General features: G+C 37.3%; 1 protein-coding gene across 1 annotated transcript; it reads left to right on the forward strand.

Annotated features, from left to right (window-relative positions):
• The first annotated feature begins 1,299 nt into the window (after nt 1-1,299).
• Nucleotides 1,300-2,218, forward strand: LOC113927275 (proteasome subunit alpha type-6-like). The gene has a single exon (XM_035728621.1). The coding sequence runs from the start codon at nt 1,327-1,329 to the stop codon at nt 2,065-2,067; it is 741 nt and encodes a 246-aa protein (XP_035584514.1). The 5' UTR covers nt 1,300-1,326; the 3' UTR covers nt 2,068-2,218.
• Nucleotides 2,219-20,817: the final 18,599 nt, after the last annotated feature.

Here is a 20,817-nt window from a genome sequence, read left to right on the forward strand (position 1 = left end):
AATTTTGTGATTAATAATAAATACAAATTTGGTCATTGACCAAAATATATTTCTCATATGTATTTGGTCTTGGTTCCATGGTTTCCTGGCACAGAGCTCCCAAAACCATTGGAATTTTTTGAGCAACAAGAGCAATGGGAGTACCTATTGAAATCCACTTCAGAGCCATAAAAATGAAACGGGTGCCTTATTATTCATAACCACAGCAGGGCTTATATTAATGAGGTGACTTTGGAAATCACCTATGGATGAAGGCTGGGCCAGCAGAACCAACTTGAATAGAGGTTGGAACTTTCAGTCCCACCCCTTGATTTCCAGGGAGAGGAGCAGGGCTGGAGATTAAATCAGTCACCAATGATGAATCAATTGTGCCTGTGTAATGAAGCTTCCATAAAAACCCAAAAGGACAAATTTGGAGATCTTCCAGTTTGGTGAATACATGGAAATTCAGAGAGAGTGATGCACTTGAAGAGAGCATGAAAGGTCCCCATACCTTGCCCTACGCATCTCTTCCATCAGGCTGTTCCTGAGTTATACCTTTTTATAACAAACCAGTAATCTAATAAATAAAATGTTTTCCTGAGTTCTGTGAGCTGCTCTAGCAAATTGATCAAACCCAAGGTGGGGATCGCAGGAACCCTCAATCTAAAGCAGGTTGGTCAAAAGCATAAGTGACAACTTGGACTGGTGACTGGTATCTGAAGTCCTTAGAGAGTGTGCCCAAGTTGCTTGGTGGTGTGGGAAAAACCCTCCACGTCCACACTTTGGAATTGGTGACCAGAACCTTTTGTTGGTGTCAGAGAAATGGGATTTGCTAGAACAGCCCTGGTTCACAGAAACATGTGGTTTGTTGAGAGAAAAGATAAAATGTGGTGGGATGAGGAACCTTTGATCCCTGGATGGTTACCCTATGGTATGAATACCCATGGTATAAAAACTGCTGCTATTGCTTACTAATCCAGTAAGTAAATAGGTTTCCTGAGTTCTGTGAGCCATTCTAGCAAACTAATCAAACCCAAGGAAGGTTTGGTAACCTCCAATCTGTAGTCAGTCAGTCAGAAGCAGGGCTTACATTTGGCATCTGAAGTGGAGGGCAGTCTTGTGGACTAAGCCCTTAGACTGTGGAATCTGATGCTATCTCTGGATTATTAGTGTCAGAATTGAGTTGAATTGCAGGACCACCAGTTGGTGTCAGAGAGTTGCTCCATAAAGGTGTGGGAAACCCCCCAACATCCCCATGCCCACCTCACACACATTGAAATTGGGTCCAGACCTTTTAAAGTCTCCTCTAAGAGAGACAGTGCTTGAAGCAGTGGGTGTGCCAACATGTTCCGTGGTTCCAGCGCTGGTTTTGACCACCACATTACCATTTTTTCACCCGAGGGCCGGCTCTACCAAGTAGAATATGATTTTAAGGCTATTAACCAGGGTGGCCTTACATTGGTAGCTGTCAGAGGGAAAGACTGTGCAGTAATTGTCACACAGAAGAAAGTACCTGACAAATTATTGGATTCTAGCACAGTGACTCACTTATTCAAGATAACTGAAAACATTGGCTGTGTGATGACAGGAATGACAGCTGACAGCAGATCCCAGGTACAGAGGGCATGCTATGAGGCAGCTAACTGGAAATACAAGTATGGCTATGAGATTCCTGTGGACATGCTGTGCAAAAGAATTGCTGATATTTCTCAGGTCTACACACAGAATGCTGAAATGAGGCCTCTTGGTTGTTGTATGATTTTAATTGGTATCGATGAAGAACAAGGCCCTCAGGTGTACAAGTGTGATCCTGCAGGTTACTACTGTGGGTTTAAAGCCACTGCAGCAGGAGTTAAACAAACGGAGTCAACCAGCTTCCTTGAAAAAAAAGTGAAGAAGAAATTTGATTGGACATTTGAACAGAGAGTGGAAACTGCAATTACATGCCTATCTACTGTTCTATCAATTGATTTCAAACCTTCAGAAATAGAAGTTGGAGTAGTTACAGTTGAAAATCCTAAATTCAGGATTCTTTCAGAAGCAGAGATTGATGCTCACCTTGTTGCTCTAGCCGAGAGAGACTAAACATTGTAGTTAGTTTACCAAATCCATGACGCCACCTGCCTGTGTGTTTGGTAGCAACAGACCAACATTATGGAGGCCCCTGGATTGAAAAAGGAACCTCTCCCAATCCTGCCCTGCTGCCGAAGTGGTTAGGACTCTGTATAAATAAAAACAGTGCTTTTGAAAATAAATAAATAAATAAATAAACAAACATCTAAGAATCGTTATTACAACTTGTAAAAAGCTGCTGCCTGTCTTTTTAAAAATCCTTGCAAAAAAAAATTCACATAAAGGGCTAATTCATGGGTGTAAAGGACAAAGAGAATAAGTAAAAGGAAAATGTTATAAAACATTTACTCTCACTAGCATACATTCCACTCTGTTATGCAGGGAATTCCTTGTATGCAAAGTTCATATGAACTTTGGAATCCAGCATAAACCTTTGATAGTGTTCAGAAAAAAAGAGGGGGGGAAAAAACATGAAATAACGAAATGGAGAGAATCAAAGTGAATGGAAACTCTTGGTCAGTTAAAAAATTTCACACCTCCCTGTCTTTTTCTGACTCTTGATTCAAAGCTCTAAGGCATGTAAACACTAGAAATTAGTGTTTCCTGCAAAAGCCTTCTTGGATTATACTAAATCAAAACAGGGTTCTTAATGAACTAAGAAACTGTTGAGAAAGTAGAGCACCTCTGAAGTTACCAGCTCTTCAAAAGCAGGACTGCACATTCTACTTTTTTGAACACACCCAAAATACACTGAACGGATATTCAATAAATGCTTACTGAATTGAATCTTGATGACAAACAGACAATGCTGTTCTTCTATTCTATTTTATGGGGGTAGCTTAAAAATTAATCCAATTATATTATGACATTCCAGGTCAAGAATGTTCTCCTTCCTTCTTTCTCACTCTATTTGTGGAAGCCTAAGCTTACTGTTTTCAGTATTCCACTCTGCACAAAATACAGAGACTAGCAACCAGAACTACCATAAAAAATTAAAAGCAAAAACAAGTGCTCCTATTAAAAGTTTTAAAAACTCCTTTTGTCAAGAGGAAAGGCTTTTTTAGTGTTCTCTTCAAGTCCAATAAAGGGCTTTGAGAAAAATGTTGAGCTGTTTTCTTTTTGCTGAAGTCCAAGACCTAACTTTAAACTTTGATTAAACATCTTATTTATTCAATATTCACTCAGAAAATATTTATAAGTGCATATAGCATACCAGGCACTGTGATAACTAGTGTTAATGCTGGCTTAGCTGCTGGAGTGAGCTACTAAAGGAAGTAACATAATATGAATCATTGCAGATATTTGATAAGAAGTGATATGCTCTCTATCTTGGAAGATTAACAGGAAAACAGGAAATGGAGCTAGGTAAAACTCAAGGTGCCCCCATCTCTCTCTCTCTCTTTCTCTCTCTCTCTTTTTTTTTTTTTTTTTTTTTTTTTGAGGTAGGGGAAAGGCAGAGGGAGAGGGACAGAGAGAATCTTAAGAGGCTCCATGCCCAATGCAGATCCCCACCTGGGGCTCGATCTCACGACCCTGAGATCGAAATCAAGACTCGGATGCTTAATGGACTGAGCTAACCAGGCGCCCAGGTTCTGATTTATAAGCTATTAAAAGATAATAAAATTTGATAGTGCCAAATAAAGCTACGGGCACCATTTTGTTATCTAACCTTCCAATAATGTAAATAAGTGAAATAAAACCAAGCATTTAGTGAAGAATAACATAATTTGGTTTAGTGAATCAGCAATTAGCTGTAACTCCACATCATAATGAACTTAATGGTGAAACTTTTCTACCACTTAAAAACGTGTGATGTAGATTAAGTGCAATCCATTGTAGAGCAACTATGACAGTCTGATTGAGAGGCATAGCTAGACGCTAGACGTTTCTTTAAGGATCTCTAGATGTTTAGATTCTTTCAGAGACCCCATGTAGATCACCAGAGTGGATGTAAAGGACCATTCTCAGGAATGGCTTTAGGAATTATACTAGGTAGGTATAAATATTCTTTATCCTTTCTGCCATTCTGAATTGGAATGGCACAATTAAGAGCTAAAAACAAACAAAAATGACATCCAAAAGTAAAACAAGGAATTAAACCAAACAAGGCAAGTTGGGAATGAGAGTGGAGAGAAAATTTGAAAATAGACAGTGATATGTCTTATTTCCCATAATAAGGAAACAGACTGTGTTATTGACATTTTTGGGAGAGACAATTTATCATTGCGTTGTACTGTCCATGCATTGTAAGACACGAAGCACATCTGGCTTCCCGATCCCTGGTTGCTGTGACACCAATACCCTGTTTGGGTTAGGATTTTTTTGTAAGCAGATATTGACACAGGATTTGAATGTAAGTATTATTTGGGAGGTGCAGGAAATACTAGTAGGGGAATGAGAAAATGATATAAACAATGGAGGACAACCAGAAAGGGTGTGTTATTAAGCTAGCTACTGCTGTGGATGACTGAGCATCATCATGAAAGATAACTTGGAAGTAGTATAGAATGCACTTTGTAGTATCTCCCCAGGAAAGGGAGCAGAGGTATTTATACTCCAACTTCTGTCAGTCTTGTTTGAAATCTACTGCTATGTTTGGGGTGTGTAGAATATTTCTTCAAAATATTAAAAAATAGATGGACTTGGAAGGGCCGGGGCATACTGAAGTGTTAAGTCCCAAAGGATATATGGGCAGAGAACCAACATAATCTGCTACAACCCATTGATTTCTAAATGTCTTTCTGGAGGTCAGTACCAAACCTAGCCTAGTCTTGTCCCGACAAGGTAACTGCCTCAGGCTATCAAGTGTCACTGAAGAATTTTAGCCTATGAAGCAATAATTATTAGATTTGCCTTGTTACTAGAATACTCATTTGGTTATAGAAGAAATTCGTGATTAAAGCCAAAATGCCAGTTAAGATAATGTTGCTGTGGTGAGAGGAGTTAGAAAACAAGCTAAATAAATAAATAAATAAAACATGTTAGATAACAATAAGAAAAACAGAAAAATAGAGAAAGTGGTCGAGGGCTGTGATTCTAAATTGTATGGTTAGAGAAGATCTCATTGTGAAGGTGACATTTCAACAGAAATCTTAAGCAAGTGAGGGAGTAAGTCATGAGAATATCTGGTGGGGAAGTGCTCAAGGCAGAGGGAAAGCAAAGGCAAAAGCTCTGAGCTGAGCACATGCTTGGATTCCTAGAGAACAGAAAAGAAACCAGAGAGATTGGAGCACTGTGAGCTGGTGAGGGGAAGGGGAGCATGAATATTACTGTGGTGGGCAGTCTCCAAGGTGGCCTCAAAAATCCCCAACTCCTGGGGTTCCCTTTTTTGTGTGATTGTTCCCTTTGAGAGTGGCTACACTTACTAACTTGCTTCTACCAAATAGGAAATGGTACAAGTGATGGGATGTGACTTCTGAGACTGCAGCTTCCATCTTGTACATTATGTGTGTGTGTGTGTGTGTGTGTGTGTGTGTGTATCTTGAATCATTTGTACTCTAGGAAACCAACTTCCATGCTAGGAGTTGTCCCTATGGAGAGGACCACATGGCATGACTGGGAGCTGAGGCCGTTAGTCCAGCATCTTGTAAGGAACTGTAACCTGTCAATAATTACATGAGTGGCCTTGGAAGTGGATCCTTTAGCCCTAGTAGAGGTTTGAGATGATTCTTAAATCACCAGGTCATGTTGGAATGATAGACAGGAATGAGGATGCGTGACCTGGGGGTTTAGTCAATGACAGCAATAATGAGAGCAAGGGTATGGTAGAATCTGCTGACATGAGATCCAAAGCTATGAGAGCTTAGTGAGGTGGGAAGAAGAATGGCCACAAGGGGCAAAGAGGAAGAGAGAGGACATCCATCCCGCCTAAAGGCCCATGGTACAAAGGTGTGGCAGAGAAAACAGGAACCACCTGTGAGAGCCACAGGGGAAGCAGTGCCCACAGGTCAAAGCTAACTTTCAGGAAGGCCAGGTAGATGGAAGGTATGGGGGATTTTACTGAGGACTTACTGTGTCTTCCAAACCAGAGTTTCTCAAACTTTCATGTGCAGCTATATCATCTGGGGTCTTATTAAAATGCAGCTTTCAATTCAATAAGCCTTGAACAGACTCAGAGATTCTCTATTTCTAGCAAGGTCTCAGGTGACACTGCCACTGCTGGTCTGTGGACCACACTTTGAGTACAGAGGTTCTGGGGCTAATCTGTTCTGTCCAATAGGGTAGTCACTAACCATATACGGCTATTGAGCACTTGAGATGTGCTGTAAGAGTAAAATAAACATAAAATTTTGAGGACTTAGTATTAAAAAAAGAATATAACACATCTCAAGAATTTCTATGTTGATTACATAGTAAAATGATGAAATTATGGATATATCAAATTAAATATACATATATATTTTTTAAATTTATTTTTTGACAGAGATAGAGACAGTGAGAAAGGGAACACAGGAGGGGGAATGGGAGAGGGAGAAGCAGGTTCCCCACTGAGCAGAGTGGGGAGCCCGATGTGGGGCTTAATCCCAGGACCCCGGGATCATAACCTGAGCCGAAGGCAGACACTTAATGACTAAGCCACCCAGGTGCCCCTCAAATCTAAATATATTAAAAGTAATTTTACCTGTTTCTTTTTACTTTTTTAATGTGGAGACTGGAAAATTTGAAGTTACTTATATGACTCCAATATCTTTCTCTTGCATAGTACTGCTCTAGAAAGAACATGGGAAAAGTTGGAGGAGCTGGAAGGAAGGAGAATCACAGTCAGATGAAAGGATGTGTAGGGAAGGATGGAGACCAGATTCCAAGGGAGTTCTGGGCCTGGTGACATTAGACTTGATCTCAAGGCTCATGGTAGAGTGAAGCCTGTAAAGCTGGGGGCAGAGACAAAAGGTAATGCCTAGGAACATGTACACATTTTAATACCAAAATAACTAGAAATAGTTACACATTTCAACACCAAATACTTAGATATTTCAATACCAAAATAACTAGAATTTAAGAATAGCCACGGTTTGCAGAATTTGCTTGGAGCTTACCATGTACCTTAGGTCTCATGGAGAGAGCACTTTCTCAATTAGAAGTAGTATGATTGACTGAGAAGGTCAACTGAAGGAGTCAAAAAGCTCTCAAAAGTGTTAACCACAAAATGTCACTTTGAAGAAGGGTACAAGCAACTTTTGTGAAAAAATAATTAATAATAATAATACCAAATGAAACTCTTCACAGAAATATCATTGGCCAGTAGTATTAGAGACAGTTATAGCTAAGAAACTGATCAAAATGTGTGAAAACATACCAAGATATATACCAAGATATTTTGCTTATATTATTTTTATGCACAGATAATTCACACAAATGAAAATACATTCTTCTTCTTCTCCTTTTCCTCCGCCTCCTCCCCCTCCTCCTCCTTCTTCTTCTTCTCCTTTCAAGCTCTTGGTTGCAAATTCTCTGCTTTGTTTCATATGTCAACTTCAGAGTCTCCCAAATTTGGCAGTTATTTCCCAATAATCTGACCAAATCTTTTCCCAACATTTAGGACCTCATGGTTCCTGCCTGGATCTTGTCTTTGCCTCCTACGTTGGTATTTGCCTCGACTGCCCTCAGTTATGGTAAAGCTCCAGACTGGTGCTCCAGAGAGCCTTACCCTGGCCCTTCCTTCCTTCCTAAAAATGGGCAAAAAAAAAAAAAAAATAGAATGTGCCCCCCAAAAGATGAGTTAAGTTTAAAATAAACAGAGCTACACATGACTACTAAGAGAAGCTGTGATTTACCCAATTTTTAATGTTGGTATAAAGAGATTAAGTTTGCTGTTATGAGAAAGATCTCAGATGAAGTTTATGCTAGCAGCAAAATCACAGATTAGCTGAACAAGTCTTAAATAATACATGTATTTTTGTTTTCCTGCTGCTTCTATAATTTTCTTCAAAAGTTTTTCAGCCTGTGTTAGTGGCTGTGGCATAACCCATGCAATGGAATGTGACAAGACCATTTTCAGCTAAGACCCGAAGACCCTTGACACTAAATCCCAGAGTGGATCATGAGACATACAGATGCAGAAGACATGCAGAAAAGAGGGGACAGAAAGCCAGTTAAATGACTTCTCAATCCCTCACCCTATACCAAGGGCACAAAGGGACTAAGAGTGGAGACTGAAAGAAAATTTGAGGTATTTTTGAGAAAGAATTGCTGGTGTCTTGAAGTCACACCCTTTCTCTGAGGGGAAATCTCATTCCCAGGGTGGTGATATTGTTTAAATTATCCTGAAACCCAGAAAGGGGTTTCACTGGGACAAGAGATGCTTGGAAGACACAGAGAACTGGCATCTGCCTCTTGTCTGGATAATGGGAGAGATGGGAGCTGAGTTGGTAAGCTGCTCCTTAGGGAAAGGAAGTCAAAGAAAGATTTCTAGTGAAATGGGATGTGCCTGCACTCCCAGATTTGTTCGGGACAAAGCATGCATGTATGGACTCCACAGACCAGATGTGGGTCTTGTGCAAGAGTGAAATAGAGAACCTGATGTAATACCCAAAGATTGCCAGAGGGACGAAAGGAACTCAGCAGAAGAAGCCTGGAAGTGAACCACCAAAGACTCAGGGCCTGAGGTAATATCTTAATGTTTTATCACCCACAACAAGGGAAATATAGTTGAGAAAACCCCAGCTTTAAATATCTGCCAGATCCAGAGATTAATGCAACTTGGACAGTAGCATGCAAGGTATCATTTTCCTATCCTTACTTTTCTTTCTTCTACCTTCATTTCAGAGAGGGTTCAGAAACCAGAGTTGGCAAGATGAGAGAGGAAGAATAGAAGCCAAACTGCAAAGGGAGAGAAGAAACCAACTACCTCTTGCCTTTCCCAGATGGACTTCCCATCTACAACAGGCCTGACCTGTCACAGGTGAGAAAAGAATGGGAAGCATCAGGCTCCAGATGCAAAAGTAGTTCAAAGTTGTGGCTTATAAGGACAGAAAAATTATAAGGGCTATGTGAAAATATATATTACCATCTACTGATAAAATTTAAGGAAACAAAGCAAAATTTCAACCTTCAAAAAATGAGGTACAATGAAGTTCACCAATGATGTTTAGTGATATTATAGTTTCAATCCTTCAACAAAAATATTGAAGGTAATACAGTGACAGATATAATAGAGAGTATGCTTCAGGAAAAGTCATTATTATTTTGTAAAACTTGATATAAAAAGGTTTAAGTGGAATGGAAACCCACTATATTATGATTTAACATTTGAATTTTTAATAATAGATTCAAACTCAAAAGAAGAGAAGCTAGACTGAAGAAGTATATGATTTAAAGGGACTGAATTATCTGAATTCTAGATAATGACAGAAAAGGGATTTCCCTCAATTGCAGAAGAATACTCTTCCATGGTGACAGGGTGTTGAAAGCAACCCAATATATCCATCCTTGAGAAAGTGGGTGAGTGAAAGGGGTATATGCACTCCATGGACCACCGGACAGCAATTAGAAGCAATGGGTTAAAAATATACAGAACAATATGGGTAGGGCTTAGAAAAGAGTGGTTACTGAAAACAAAGAAAGGAAATAAAATTTTATATATAATATAATGCCATTTACAGAAGTTAAAAGTACATCATACAAAGCAACAAAGCACATTTTTAAGAGCACACAGAAAAATATTCTTTAAACAGAACAAAGTTATGAGAGGGGAGGAGGAGCAGGGCAGAGTGTATGAAAGTGGCATAAGGGAAAAACAAACCTTGCAGGGACCAATCATATAACTGAAGGGTATATAAAACCCACTGGTGTTCAAAGAGAAATGAATTATGCTGAAGAAACCATTTCAATTCTCTCATTAAAACTTTAATGAAATTTTTATTTGGAAATTTTAAATAAATTGAATATTCAGTATTTTCTTGCATACTTAGCATTTTATTTTTCTTTTAGTCATATGATACAAAGAAAATGTAGCAATGTTTTCATTAGGTCCAATACAAATGCCTTCTTATCCATCCCCTCCAGTTTACCCAGTGTATGGATAATTATACAACTTTCCATTACCACCATGAAGTGAAAAGGTTGAGGACCACTGATGACCTTTGGTTGTTAGATAGAAACTTGACAGGCACATTCTGCTCCCAACACTTCCAAAAGCCAGGCCCCAACTCTAAATTGGAAATACAATACATGGAGGTCTTCTGGTTACATATTTTTAAAGGTATAATGGTTATTTTTGCCTATAAGCAAAATACAGTCCCTGCCCTTCTGGTCATTTCTCAAGTGATTGAGCTGCCCATCCTCATGGCTTCTCCCTGGGAACAACCTGAAGCAATTGGGCTTGCATGAATCTTACTATTGATGTGATTCCTGCCTGGCAGCTGCTGACCTACTCTTCTAGTTCTAAGAGTAAGGGCCCGGCTTTCTGGAAACCTGTAGCTCTGGGAAAAAAAACATTCTTTTTCATGGTGCACACATGCCCTACTTTGCCAGGAGTAGTGAAAAACTAATACCACTAATTCTCCTCTTTGCTTAGGAATTTCCTCTTTCCTTTCCCACTGAGTCTCTGGAGGGAGAGGAGGTGGCAGTAAATTCGCTTGTGTATTTATCATTGGTTGTGAGGCTGAGTCTCTGTGTAAAGACCATTCATCTAGCAGTGATGACTACACATTAAAATCACATGGGGAACTTTAAAAACATACCAGTGCCTGGGCTGAACCCCAGATAAATGGAATTAGAATATCTCAGGGTGGAGCCTGGGCATCAGGAGATTTTAAAAGCTCTCCTGATACTTCTAATATACAGCCAAGGGTGAGATCCATGGTTCTAAGCTCTACGTTTGAAATTAGAAAATTAGTCTTTAGTTGACAATATGGGACCTAACTTAGAAAAATCAAAATTTCAATCTCCACATCAGTGGCTTGAGATTATACTCTAGAATCCTAATAAAAATTTTTCAAAGGACCCCCCCTTCTTGCCCACTGTTTCTTTTTCTTCAGCTCTAAATCTTGTAGGTTTCCGTGGGGACTTTTTTGCATGCCTTCCTTACCACATTTTTACAAGATAGATGTAGTAAATATAACTAACCTAAGTTAATACCAGGATAGTGTCAGAAAGTTAAAGACATTCACTTTTCCAATTTGATTCATTCCTTTTTTCAAATTTGTCATCAGTTCATCCCATGAATATCTATTGACTGCTGATTATGTGCAAGTAAATATTCTCACATATTGTGTGATTAAAAGAAATACTTGGGACATTGCTGTCATCTTCAAGATGCTTTGGTCTGGCTTTCCACAATTAACTAAACCTAAGACAGTGTATAATACCTTGAGAGAGTTTCAAAAGTTTTATACTTCAGGAATGGTGGAGAAGAAGCTGAAAATAGCCTGGGGCCATCCTGGGGAAGGTGTTATATTGGCAGCTTGCACGTCACAGGCAATGGGGAATTTATGAAATGAGTGGATGCTGTTGTGACATGACAAAGTGTGCTTCAGGAGATTATTTTAGCTTCTGGGTAAGCAGTGAACTGTGATAGGTAAAGAGTAATTGTAGTTGAGGCAAGGAACCAATTAGAAGACTATTTAATAGCTTAGGTTGGTGTGAGTTAAAAAGAGCCTAAAAAACTCATCTATGGTGCAAAAAAATCAAAACAGTGGTTGCTTTGGGGAGGAAAAACGGGGAATGATTAGGAAGGGGCATGAGGAAACTCTTCAGGGTGATAGTAGTATTCTCTATCTTGATAGAGATTTGGGTTAAAAAGGTATATTCATTTGTAAAAATCAGTGAATGTACACATAAGATTTGTACATTACATCATATGTAAGTTTTATCGCAGAAGAAAAACTGTCAACAAATATAAAACTCTGGTTAATGACATGCATACTTGAAGTACTTAGAGGGAAGTGTACTGATATCTGTAACTTATTTGGACATGTATCAAAAATTAATATAAATTGATGGATGGAGAGATATGTAATAAAGCAAGTATAGTAACATGTTCACAGTAGAAGCTAGATGGTAGACATAAGGATGCTTGCTATAAAATTCTTTCAACTTTGCTATAAGTTTAAAATTTTTCATAATAAAATGTGGGAGAAAAAAGGGTCTGAAGCAGAGAATGAGGCCAGATATTGCTATGATGCAATCCCCATTGCTGTCTCATGGTCAAAATTGTAGTGGCATTGCTCATCATTCAGCAGATCACATCCAGGTATATTTTGACCATTTACCCTTTGAATTCTCTTTCATTCCCACACAATTTAATATAAAGGAAGTGGAGGTAAAAGAGTGCCAGAATGGTGTATTGTCACAAGTTGAGGGAAGAGATTTAAAGAATATGAAGATCAGCAGTCTTAGCTCATACAAAGGAGCCATAGAGGGAAGGTACTAAAGTAAGACCTTTAAGGATGGCCTTTATTTGTTGTCTTACTAAGTGTAAGACCTTCTGATATAAATATCTACAAAATTTCAACTAGGAGTTTTTAACAGTCTATCAGAGAAACAAAGTATATACAAATGATTTTTTAATTGATTTTAATTGAGATATAATTGACATATATCACATTATGATTTGATATATGTATATATTATGAGATGATTACCACAATGTTTAGTTAACATCTGTAACTACACATAGTTACAAATTTTTTCTTGTAATGAGAACTTTTAAGATTTACTCTCTTGGCAGCTTTAAAATATATAATATAGTATTATTAACTATAGTCACCATGTTGTACATTACACCCCCATGTGTGTTCCTTTTGACCACCTTTACTCATTTTGCCCACCTGCATCTAGCAACCATCAATCTGTTCTCTGTATCTATGAGTTTGATTTTTTAAAAAATTCTCCATCTAAGTGAGATCATACAGTATTTGTCTTTAATTGTTTGACTTATATCACTTAGCATAACACCTTCAGGGTCCATCCATGTTCTTACAAATGGCAGAATTTCCATATGCTTGAAATATACATACACACACACATACACACAACTTCTTTATCCATTTATCCACCAACAGACAATTAGTTTGTTTATATGTCTTGACTGTTGTAAATGATGCTGCAATGAAGAGAGTGGTACAGATATTTTTTTGAGTTAGCGATTTCATTTTCCTTTGGATAAATACCCAGAAGTAGAATAGCTAGATAATATGGTAGTTATATTTTTAATTTTTTTGAGGAAACTTCATACTGTTTTCCATATAGGCTGCATCAATTTACATTCCCACCAACTGCGTCTAAGTGTTCCCTTCCTTGGCAACACTTGTTATATTTTTCTCTCTTTGATAATAGTCATTCTTATAGGTGAGAAGTGATATCTCATTGTGATTTTGATTATCATTTCTCCAATGATTAGTGATGTTGGACAACTTTTTGGGTACCTGTTAGCCATTTGTATATCTCTCACACAAATTATTTTAAAACAAGATATGTAATAAGAATTATTGGGGGTTTCAAGAGTGTCATTTCTGTAAAGTAGTGAAAGCATTCCAGATTTTGGTAGAAGAGGAAATATTGGATGATGGAGAAATTAAGGTAATTAATATGGAGTTGTAGGCCATTGTGGAGAAAGTTTGGCTGTGATAGGCAAGAGGGTAAATAGAATGGTTAGAATGATAGATATTAAAAAGATCAAGGGCTTGTGGTGAAAAAATATTAAACAAAGTCTCCTAAACCTAAGTTTATTATAATGCGAACCACTACACTAGTCATTGAAGATTCAAGCAATCATATCACACACTTGCCTTCAAGTTTCTCAAGTCTGTTGGATAAGATAGAAAAGATAGACACATTAACAGATATTATTTTTAAAAAGAGTATTTAAATGGAAACATCAACATGAGTATATAAAGGAAGGAACATCTAACTTTGTCTTGCAGCATTGGCAAAGGCTTCACAGAGGAAGTGGCATTTAAGATGAGCCTTAATTATCAGTAGTAACTTAAGAAGAGTTATGAAGGGAAACTAAATTTATAGCAAGAGATACAGCACATGAAAAGGTTTAAAAAATGTGGAAGAGCATCACGTATGTGATGAGTGATGAACAGCTCAATCTGACTGAGTTATAGGGTGAATAAAAGGGAACACCAGGATATGAGGCTAGAACAATACACTAGCACCAGATGGTGAGAATAAACTTGTCCAACCCGGTAAGAAGTTTGAATTTTATGCTATAGGCAATAAGGAACTCAAGCTGAGGAGAATATAATAAAACTTGTGTTTAAAAAAGATAACCGGCTTCCAGGATGACAGAATAGATTAGATCAAACAATACTTCCTCTAAGAATAGTTAGAAAAATCAATTAAATATGTAGTTTAGAAATACATTTGAAAGCATGAAAGTGCTTTTTTAAAAAATTCTCCATCTAAGTGAGATCATACAGTATTTGTCTTTAATTGTTAAAGGAAATTTAACTTTTTAAAATTGCTGAGGAAAATAGGAATTAAAGGGACAAAATCTGGGGAAGGAGGAACTGTGTAGAGAATTGAGCTGACAGTACACTTTTTTCTTCAGGGCATTTGTTGACTCTGGGTGTAGAGCAACAGGTCAAGAATTCAGGCAGAAGGATTAAGGAAGGGGCACCTGGGTGACTCAGTTGGTTAAGCATCTGCCTTCGGCTTGGGTCATGATCCTGGGGTCCTGGGATCGAGTCCCGTGTCGGGCTCCCTGCTCAGCCAGAAGTCTGCTTCTCCCTCTCCCTCTGCCTGCTACTCCCCCTGCTTGTGCTTTCTCTCTCTGTCAAATAAATAAAATCTTTAAAAAAAAAAAGATTAAGGGAATGATTGCTAGTAAGAGTAGAAAAATCAATAGAGTGTTTCACAGTCTATACTAAAGAAACAGAATTAGAGACTTAGAAGCTAGATTTTTATGAGAGAAGAGAGGTAGGCAACTAATCTTCATAGTCTATTGGATTTTACTGAAGGCATTTGCTAAATTTTGAAGTTGAGAAGAGAGGTAGGCAACTAATCTTCATAGTCTATTGGATTTTACTGAAGGCATTGGCTAAATTTTGAAGTTGAGAAGAGAGGTAGGCAACTAATCTTCAAAGTCTATTGGATTTTACTGAAGGCATTTGCTAAATTTTGAAGTTGTGCTAGGATGGAGGCTAGAGGCCAGATAAAAATATCTGAAAGTAGAGCAAATGTTTTGGCAATATCTCAGTGCTAAGAAAGGAAGTGTTAGAGTTCAGGCCCCCACAGGTTCTCAGATGGAACACGTGGAAGCTATGATTAAACAGCACCAGTTGAACTAGAAGTAGATTGAGCCTAATTAGAACAGAATATTAATTGCCCATTTTATCTGCCAGCAAAGGAAAGACTAAATATTCTTCGAAGAAAGATAACATATTTTCAAACCTTAAAAAATTTTCATACACAATGCCCAACATTTGATAAAAAATAACTAGGTATGACATACCATATGATTAAAAACAAGAGGAAAAAAGGACAAAAAAAACAATCCCAAGGAAACTCAGATATTGGAATTATTGGAAAAGGAATTTAAGATAGCTATGGTTAATATGTCAAGATACTGAAGAAAAAATGGAGAATTTGACAAGAAAATCTGAATTCATAAAAAAGAAAGCAAATAGAAATACTAGAACAAAAACATACAATATCTGCAATTAAGAACTCAATAAACCGGTTTAAAGCAGATTAGCTACACAAGATCAAAAGTTTAGTGAACTAGAAGAAAGGTCAACAAAATATGCAGATGGAAGCATAGTGAATAACAAAGGATGGGTAATACAGAAAAGAGTATTATGTATTATTGAAATTGAAGTATTCAAAAGAGAAAAGTACAAGAATGGGTCAGAAAGAATATTTTAATAAACAATGGCTGCAAATTATCTGAAACTAATGAAAGATAAAGACAACAAAGAAATCTCAGATGCAAGTTTACAAACACAAGGCAGAATATTAATTAAAATACACCTAACCATGTTATAGTCAAACTGCTAAAACCAAAGACCAAATGAAAATCTTTAAAGCAACTAGATGAAAAAAAGCACTATAATGGCAAGAGCAACAAAAAGACTGATAACTGATTTCTCAGTTGAAATGAGAGAAGTTGGAAGACTTGTGGGATGACATTTAAAAGTACTGAAAGAGGGCGCCTGGGTGGCTCAGTTGGTTAAGCGACTGCCTTCGGCTCAGGTCATGATCCTGGAGTCCCGGGATCGAGTCCCGCATCGGGCTCCCTGCTCAGCAGGGTGTCTGCTTCTCCCTTGGACCCTCCCCCCTCTCATGCTCTCTCTCTCTATCTCATTCTCTCTCTCAAATAAATAAATAAAATCTTTAAAAAAATAAAAAATAAAAAATAAAAAAATAAAAGTACTGAAAGAAATCAGGGCACCTGGGTGGCTCAGTCAGTTGAGTATCCAACTCTTGATTTGGGCATTGGGCTCTGTGCTGGGCATGGAGCCTGCTTAAGATTCTTTCTCTCCTTCTCCCTTGCACCCTCTGCCCTGCTCATAATCTCTCTCTCTCTCTCTCCCTAAAGGAAAAAAAAATTAAAAGTGCTGAAAGAAAATAATTGCTCATCTAGAACTTCACCAAATAAAAATATTCTTCAAAAAATGAGGGCAAACTGAGTATATTTTCAAACAAAACTGAAAACATTTATCACTAGCAGATGTGCACTAAAAGAAATACTAAAGGGAATTCTGCAGAAAGAAGAAAAATAGTCTCGTATAGAAGCATGGAAACACCGGACAGTAATTAAAGAAAATGGAAAAAGATAATATGAGAGTAAATGTAATTAAGTATTGGACATATAAAGCAACAATTTATTATCTTATGAAGATAAAATATATGCGGAATTAAAAATGCTGAAATAAATAAAAGAGCAGAGATTTATAAAACAGAAAACAAATGTTTGATAGAGAAAATAAGCAAAACAAAAAGTATTATTTGAAAAGAATGATATAATTGGCAGAGCTTTTTGCATGCTCTCATGAATTGCCAATATGAAGAGAAAAAAAATGGGACATCCCTGAAATTCTGCAGATACTGAAAAGATGATAAGGAACATAGTGAATAATTATATGTTATTAAAAATTTTGGTGAAATTTAAAAATCCCTAGGAATGCATAGTTTACCAAATTGGATACAAGAAGAAATTAAAAATTCATATAACTATTCTAAAATCTGAATCTAGGGTGCCTGGGTGGCTCAGATGGTTAAGTGTCTGCCTTTGGCTCAGGTCATGATCCCAGGGTCCTGGGATTGAGTCCCACATCGGGCTCCCTGCTCCTTGGGAAACTGCTTCTCCCTCTGCCTCTCTCTCTCTCTCTCTCTCTCTCTCTGTCTCTCATGAATAAATAAAATATTAAAAAAATAAAATAAAATCTGAATCTATCACATTGAAACTCAGTGGTTTCACTGATGAATTCTAATCATCTAATAAAGAAACAGCAGCGATCTTTTATAAACCCTTTCAAAGAATAGAGAAAGAGAGAATACTTCCCAACTCTTTTTTAAGGTCAGTATGATCCTAATTCCAAAACATACAAGAAAAGAAAATTACAGGCCAATTTCTACAAAAAAATTCTAAAAAAATAGAGCAAAAAAAAAAAAAACAAATATACCATAAACAAGTGGGGTTGACTTCAGGAATGCAAGGTTAGTTCACCACTTGAGTATCAATCAACATAATTTGCCACATTAACAGAGAAAAGGTGAAAGAAATCTTCACTCAACAAGATGTTGTACTTATAATATGCAAAAGACTCCAAAGAAAAACTATTAGAATTCATAAATAAATCTCACAAGTTCTTGAAATTAGGCCAACAAAAATGAATTGTACTTTTTTATGGTAGCAACAAAACAAAAAAATGAATTTTAAAAGATGATGGCTCACAACTTCAAAAAAAAATGGAAAAAAACTCTTGTAATAAATCTAACAAAAAATGTATAAGAACTGTACATCAAAAACTACAAAATATTATTGAAGGAAATTAAAGTGGCTCTGAACAAATTGTGGTAGGGGTGTTGTAGCATGCTAATGGATTGGAAGACTCAATATTGTAATAATTTGAGTTCTCCCTAAATTGATAAGTAGATTTAACTTCAGCCCAATCAAAAATCCCACCTGGTTTTAGAGAAATAGTTAAGCTAATTCTAAAAAATATATGAGAACAAATGGACCAAGTATAGCAAAGTTGTTCTTTAAGAAGAACAAAGTTGGTGGATATTGCTACTAGACACCAAGACTTAGATAGTAATTAAGATGTGCTATTGGTACAAGGATAGAAAATGGACCAACTGAACAGAACAGGAAGTCCAGAAACAGACTACCTTTGATTTATTATAAAGATGGTATAAGGGGGTTTAGATGGCCTTTTTAATAAATGCTATTGTGTCAACTGGATATCTGTAAATAAAATAAATATGTCTAGAACCCCTATTCATGTTCTGTGCAAAAATAAATTCAGGAAAGATTATAGATCTAAATGTAAAAATTTAAAGTAACAAAGCTTTTGCTTTGAGATACAATTGACATACATCACTATGAATTTCAGGTGTATAGCTAAAGGTTTGGCTTATGTATATTGTGAAATAACTGCTGTAATAAGCTTAGTTAACATCCATCATTTACATAGATAACAATAAAAAGAAATTGGAAAAAAAATTTCTCCTTGTAATGAGAACTCTTAGGATTTACTCTCTTATACATCACATAGCAGTGTTTGTTATAGTCATCATGTTGTACCCCTACTATTTATTTATAACTGGAAGTTTGTACCTTTTGACCATCTTCCTCTAATTCTACTTCCCCTTATCTCCTGCCACTGGTAACCAAAGTCTGACTTCTTTTTCTGTTTGTTTTGTTGTTTTAATATTCCACATCTAAGGTCATACAGTATTTGTCTTTTCCTGTCTGACTTATTTCACTTAGATAGCACTCTCAAAGCCCATCCGTGTTGTCACAAATGGTTGGATTTCCTCATTTTTTATGGCTGAATAATATGAATAATATTCATATTATACATATATATATATCACATGTATCACAAACTACTCTGTCCATTTATCCATCAATGCACACTTTGGTTGTTTGCACATCTTGGCTATTGTAAATAATGCTGCTATAAACATGGCAGTGCAGATATCTCCCTGAGTTAGTGTTTTTTGTTTCCTAACAAAGCTGATAGAAGAAAGCATGTGAGAATATCTTCCTGACGTTGAGGTTGGCAAAGACTTCATAAAAAAACACTAACCATAAAGGAAAAAAGTGATACATTGATAAGTTGGGCTATATTAAAAGTACGAGCTTCAGTCCCTCAGAAGATACCAATACAAGAGTGAAAGGCAAGACACAGACTTGATGTAGATATTTGCAGAGTATATACCTGGCAACGGACTTGTTAACTGTAAGAGATATAAAGATTCATAAAATCAATAAGGTAGGGGCACCTGGATGGCTCAGTCGTTAAGCGTCTGCCTTTGGCTCAGGTCATGATCCCAGGGTCCTGGGATCAAGCCTTGCATCGGGCTCCCTGCTTAGCGGGAAGCCTGCTTCTCCCTCTTCCATTCCCCCTGCTTGTGTTCCTGATGTCACTATCTCTCTCTCTGTCAAATAAATAAATAAAATCTTTTAAAAAAATCAATAAGGTAATGTAATGAAAAGTTCAAATGAAAGCTGAGGGCAAAGCTGATTTTGAAAGCTGTTGAAATAAATTTGTTGAAAGCCCTAGATGGAGCTACTTCTGTTTGGGGTGCTACATCAACAAACTAAAATTTAGATAATTTCCATGTCCCTGAAAATGCTCCCCTTGACTAGAAATGTAGTCTATTTAGTCAGCCATTCCCCAAAGCCAAGACAGCTCTGGGCCTTCTCACCCTAAACAAGGTTGACAATATGGCCCCAGCCAATCAGGTATTTTCTTTGTCTTTTTCTTGTTCTTTATTCTGTTAAAAAGAAAGCCACGGGCACCAAATGGCCTCACTTAGATTGAGTTTCCAAACTGAGGTTTAATACCTAAACTAAGTGCAGTTTCAACATCCCCCAGAAACCTGTCCTTAACCAGTCAGTCGGGAAATTTTTCTATCCACCAGCACCAATGAATCTGTTACCTGGTCCTCTCCATCCACTGAAGGAAGATGAGGTAAGCTGTGTGAGGAGATATCCTGCTCTTCCCCCTAGCAAACAGCCTCTTCTGGAACACTCCTTTTCTTTGCTAATAATTTTCTTGCCACCCTCCCACCTATAAAAACCTTCCATTTTGTAGAATGCCTCAGAGTGTCCCTCTACATGCTAGCTGGGGTGCCGCCCCATTCATGAGTCATTTAATAAAGATGATACCAAAACATCTTTATTATTAGATGGAAAGGGAAAGAAGCCCTGGTTCTTTTCACTGCCACAGTAAAGAATTACAATAAGCTTTAGCTAACATCCATCATTTATATAGATACAATAAAAAGAAATTGGAAAATGAAAGTAAAGTGAGCAAAGTATGCTCTGATGGAGGAGTGGGCCAATCATGAGAGACAAAGGCCCTGGAAACTCTTGGGTTGGGTTTATATCAATTTTTTCTTTTGCATGAGTCCTAAGGTGGCAACATTTGAATGACAGGCTTAGATTTATACAATAACTAGCCAACGATGCACATCCTTTCCCAAGATGTTTTCAAAATGCGGCTCGGGGTAAGAAACTGCAATATTATTTCTATTCTAGAGACATAGGTCAAAGAAGGACAAGGGGCTGTTTTCGGCAGGAGCAGAACAAGCACAATAAACTTCAGTCTTCCTCTGTTGTAACCACAAACCAAACCA

The sequence above is a fragment of the Zalophus californianus genome, chromosome 7 (assembly GCF_009762305.2).
Source record: "Zalophus californianus isolate mZalCal1 chromosome 7, mZalCal1.pri.v2, whole genome shotgun sequence".
NCBI lineage: Eukaryota > Metazoa > Chordata > Mammalia > Carnivora > Otariidae > Zalophus > Zalophus californianus.

Excerpts from the sequence above, each read along its gene's own strand:
- LOC113927275 (XM_035728621.1), top strand. The coding sequence starts at position 1,327 with ATGTTCCGTGGTTCCAGCGCTGGTTTTGACCACCACATTACCATTTTT.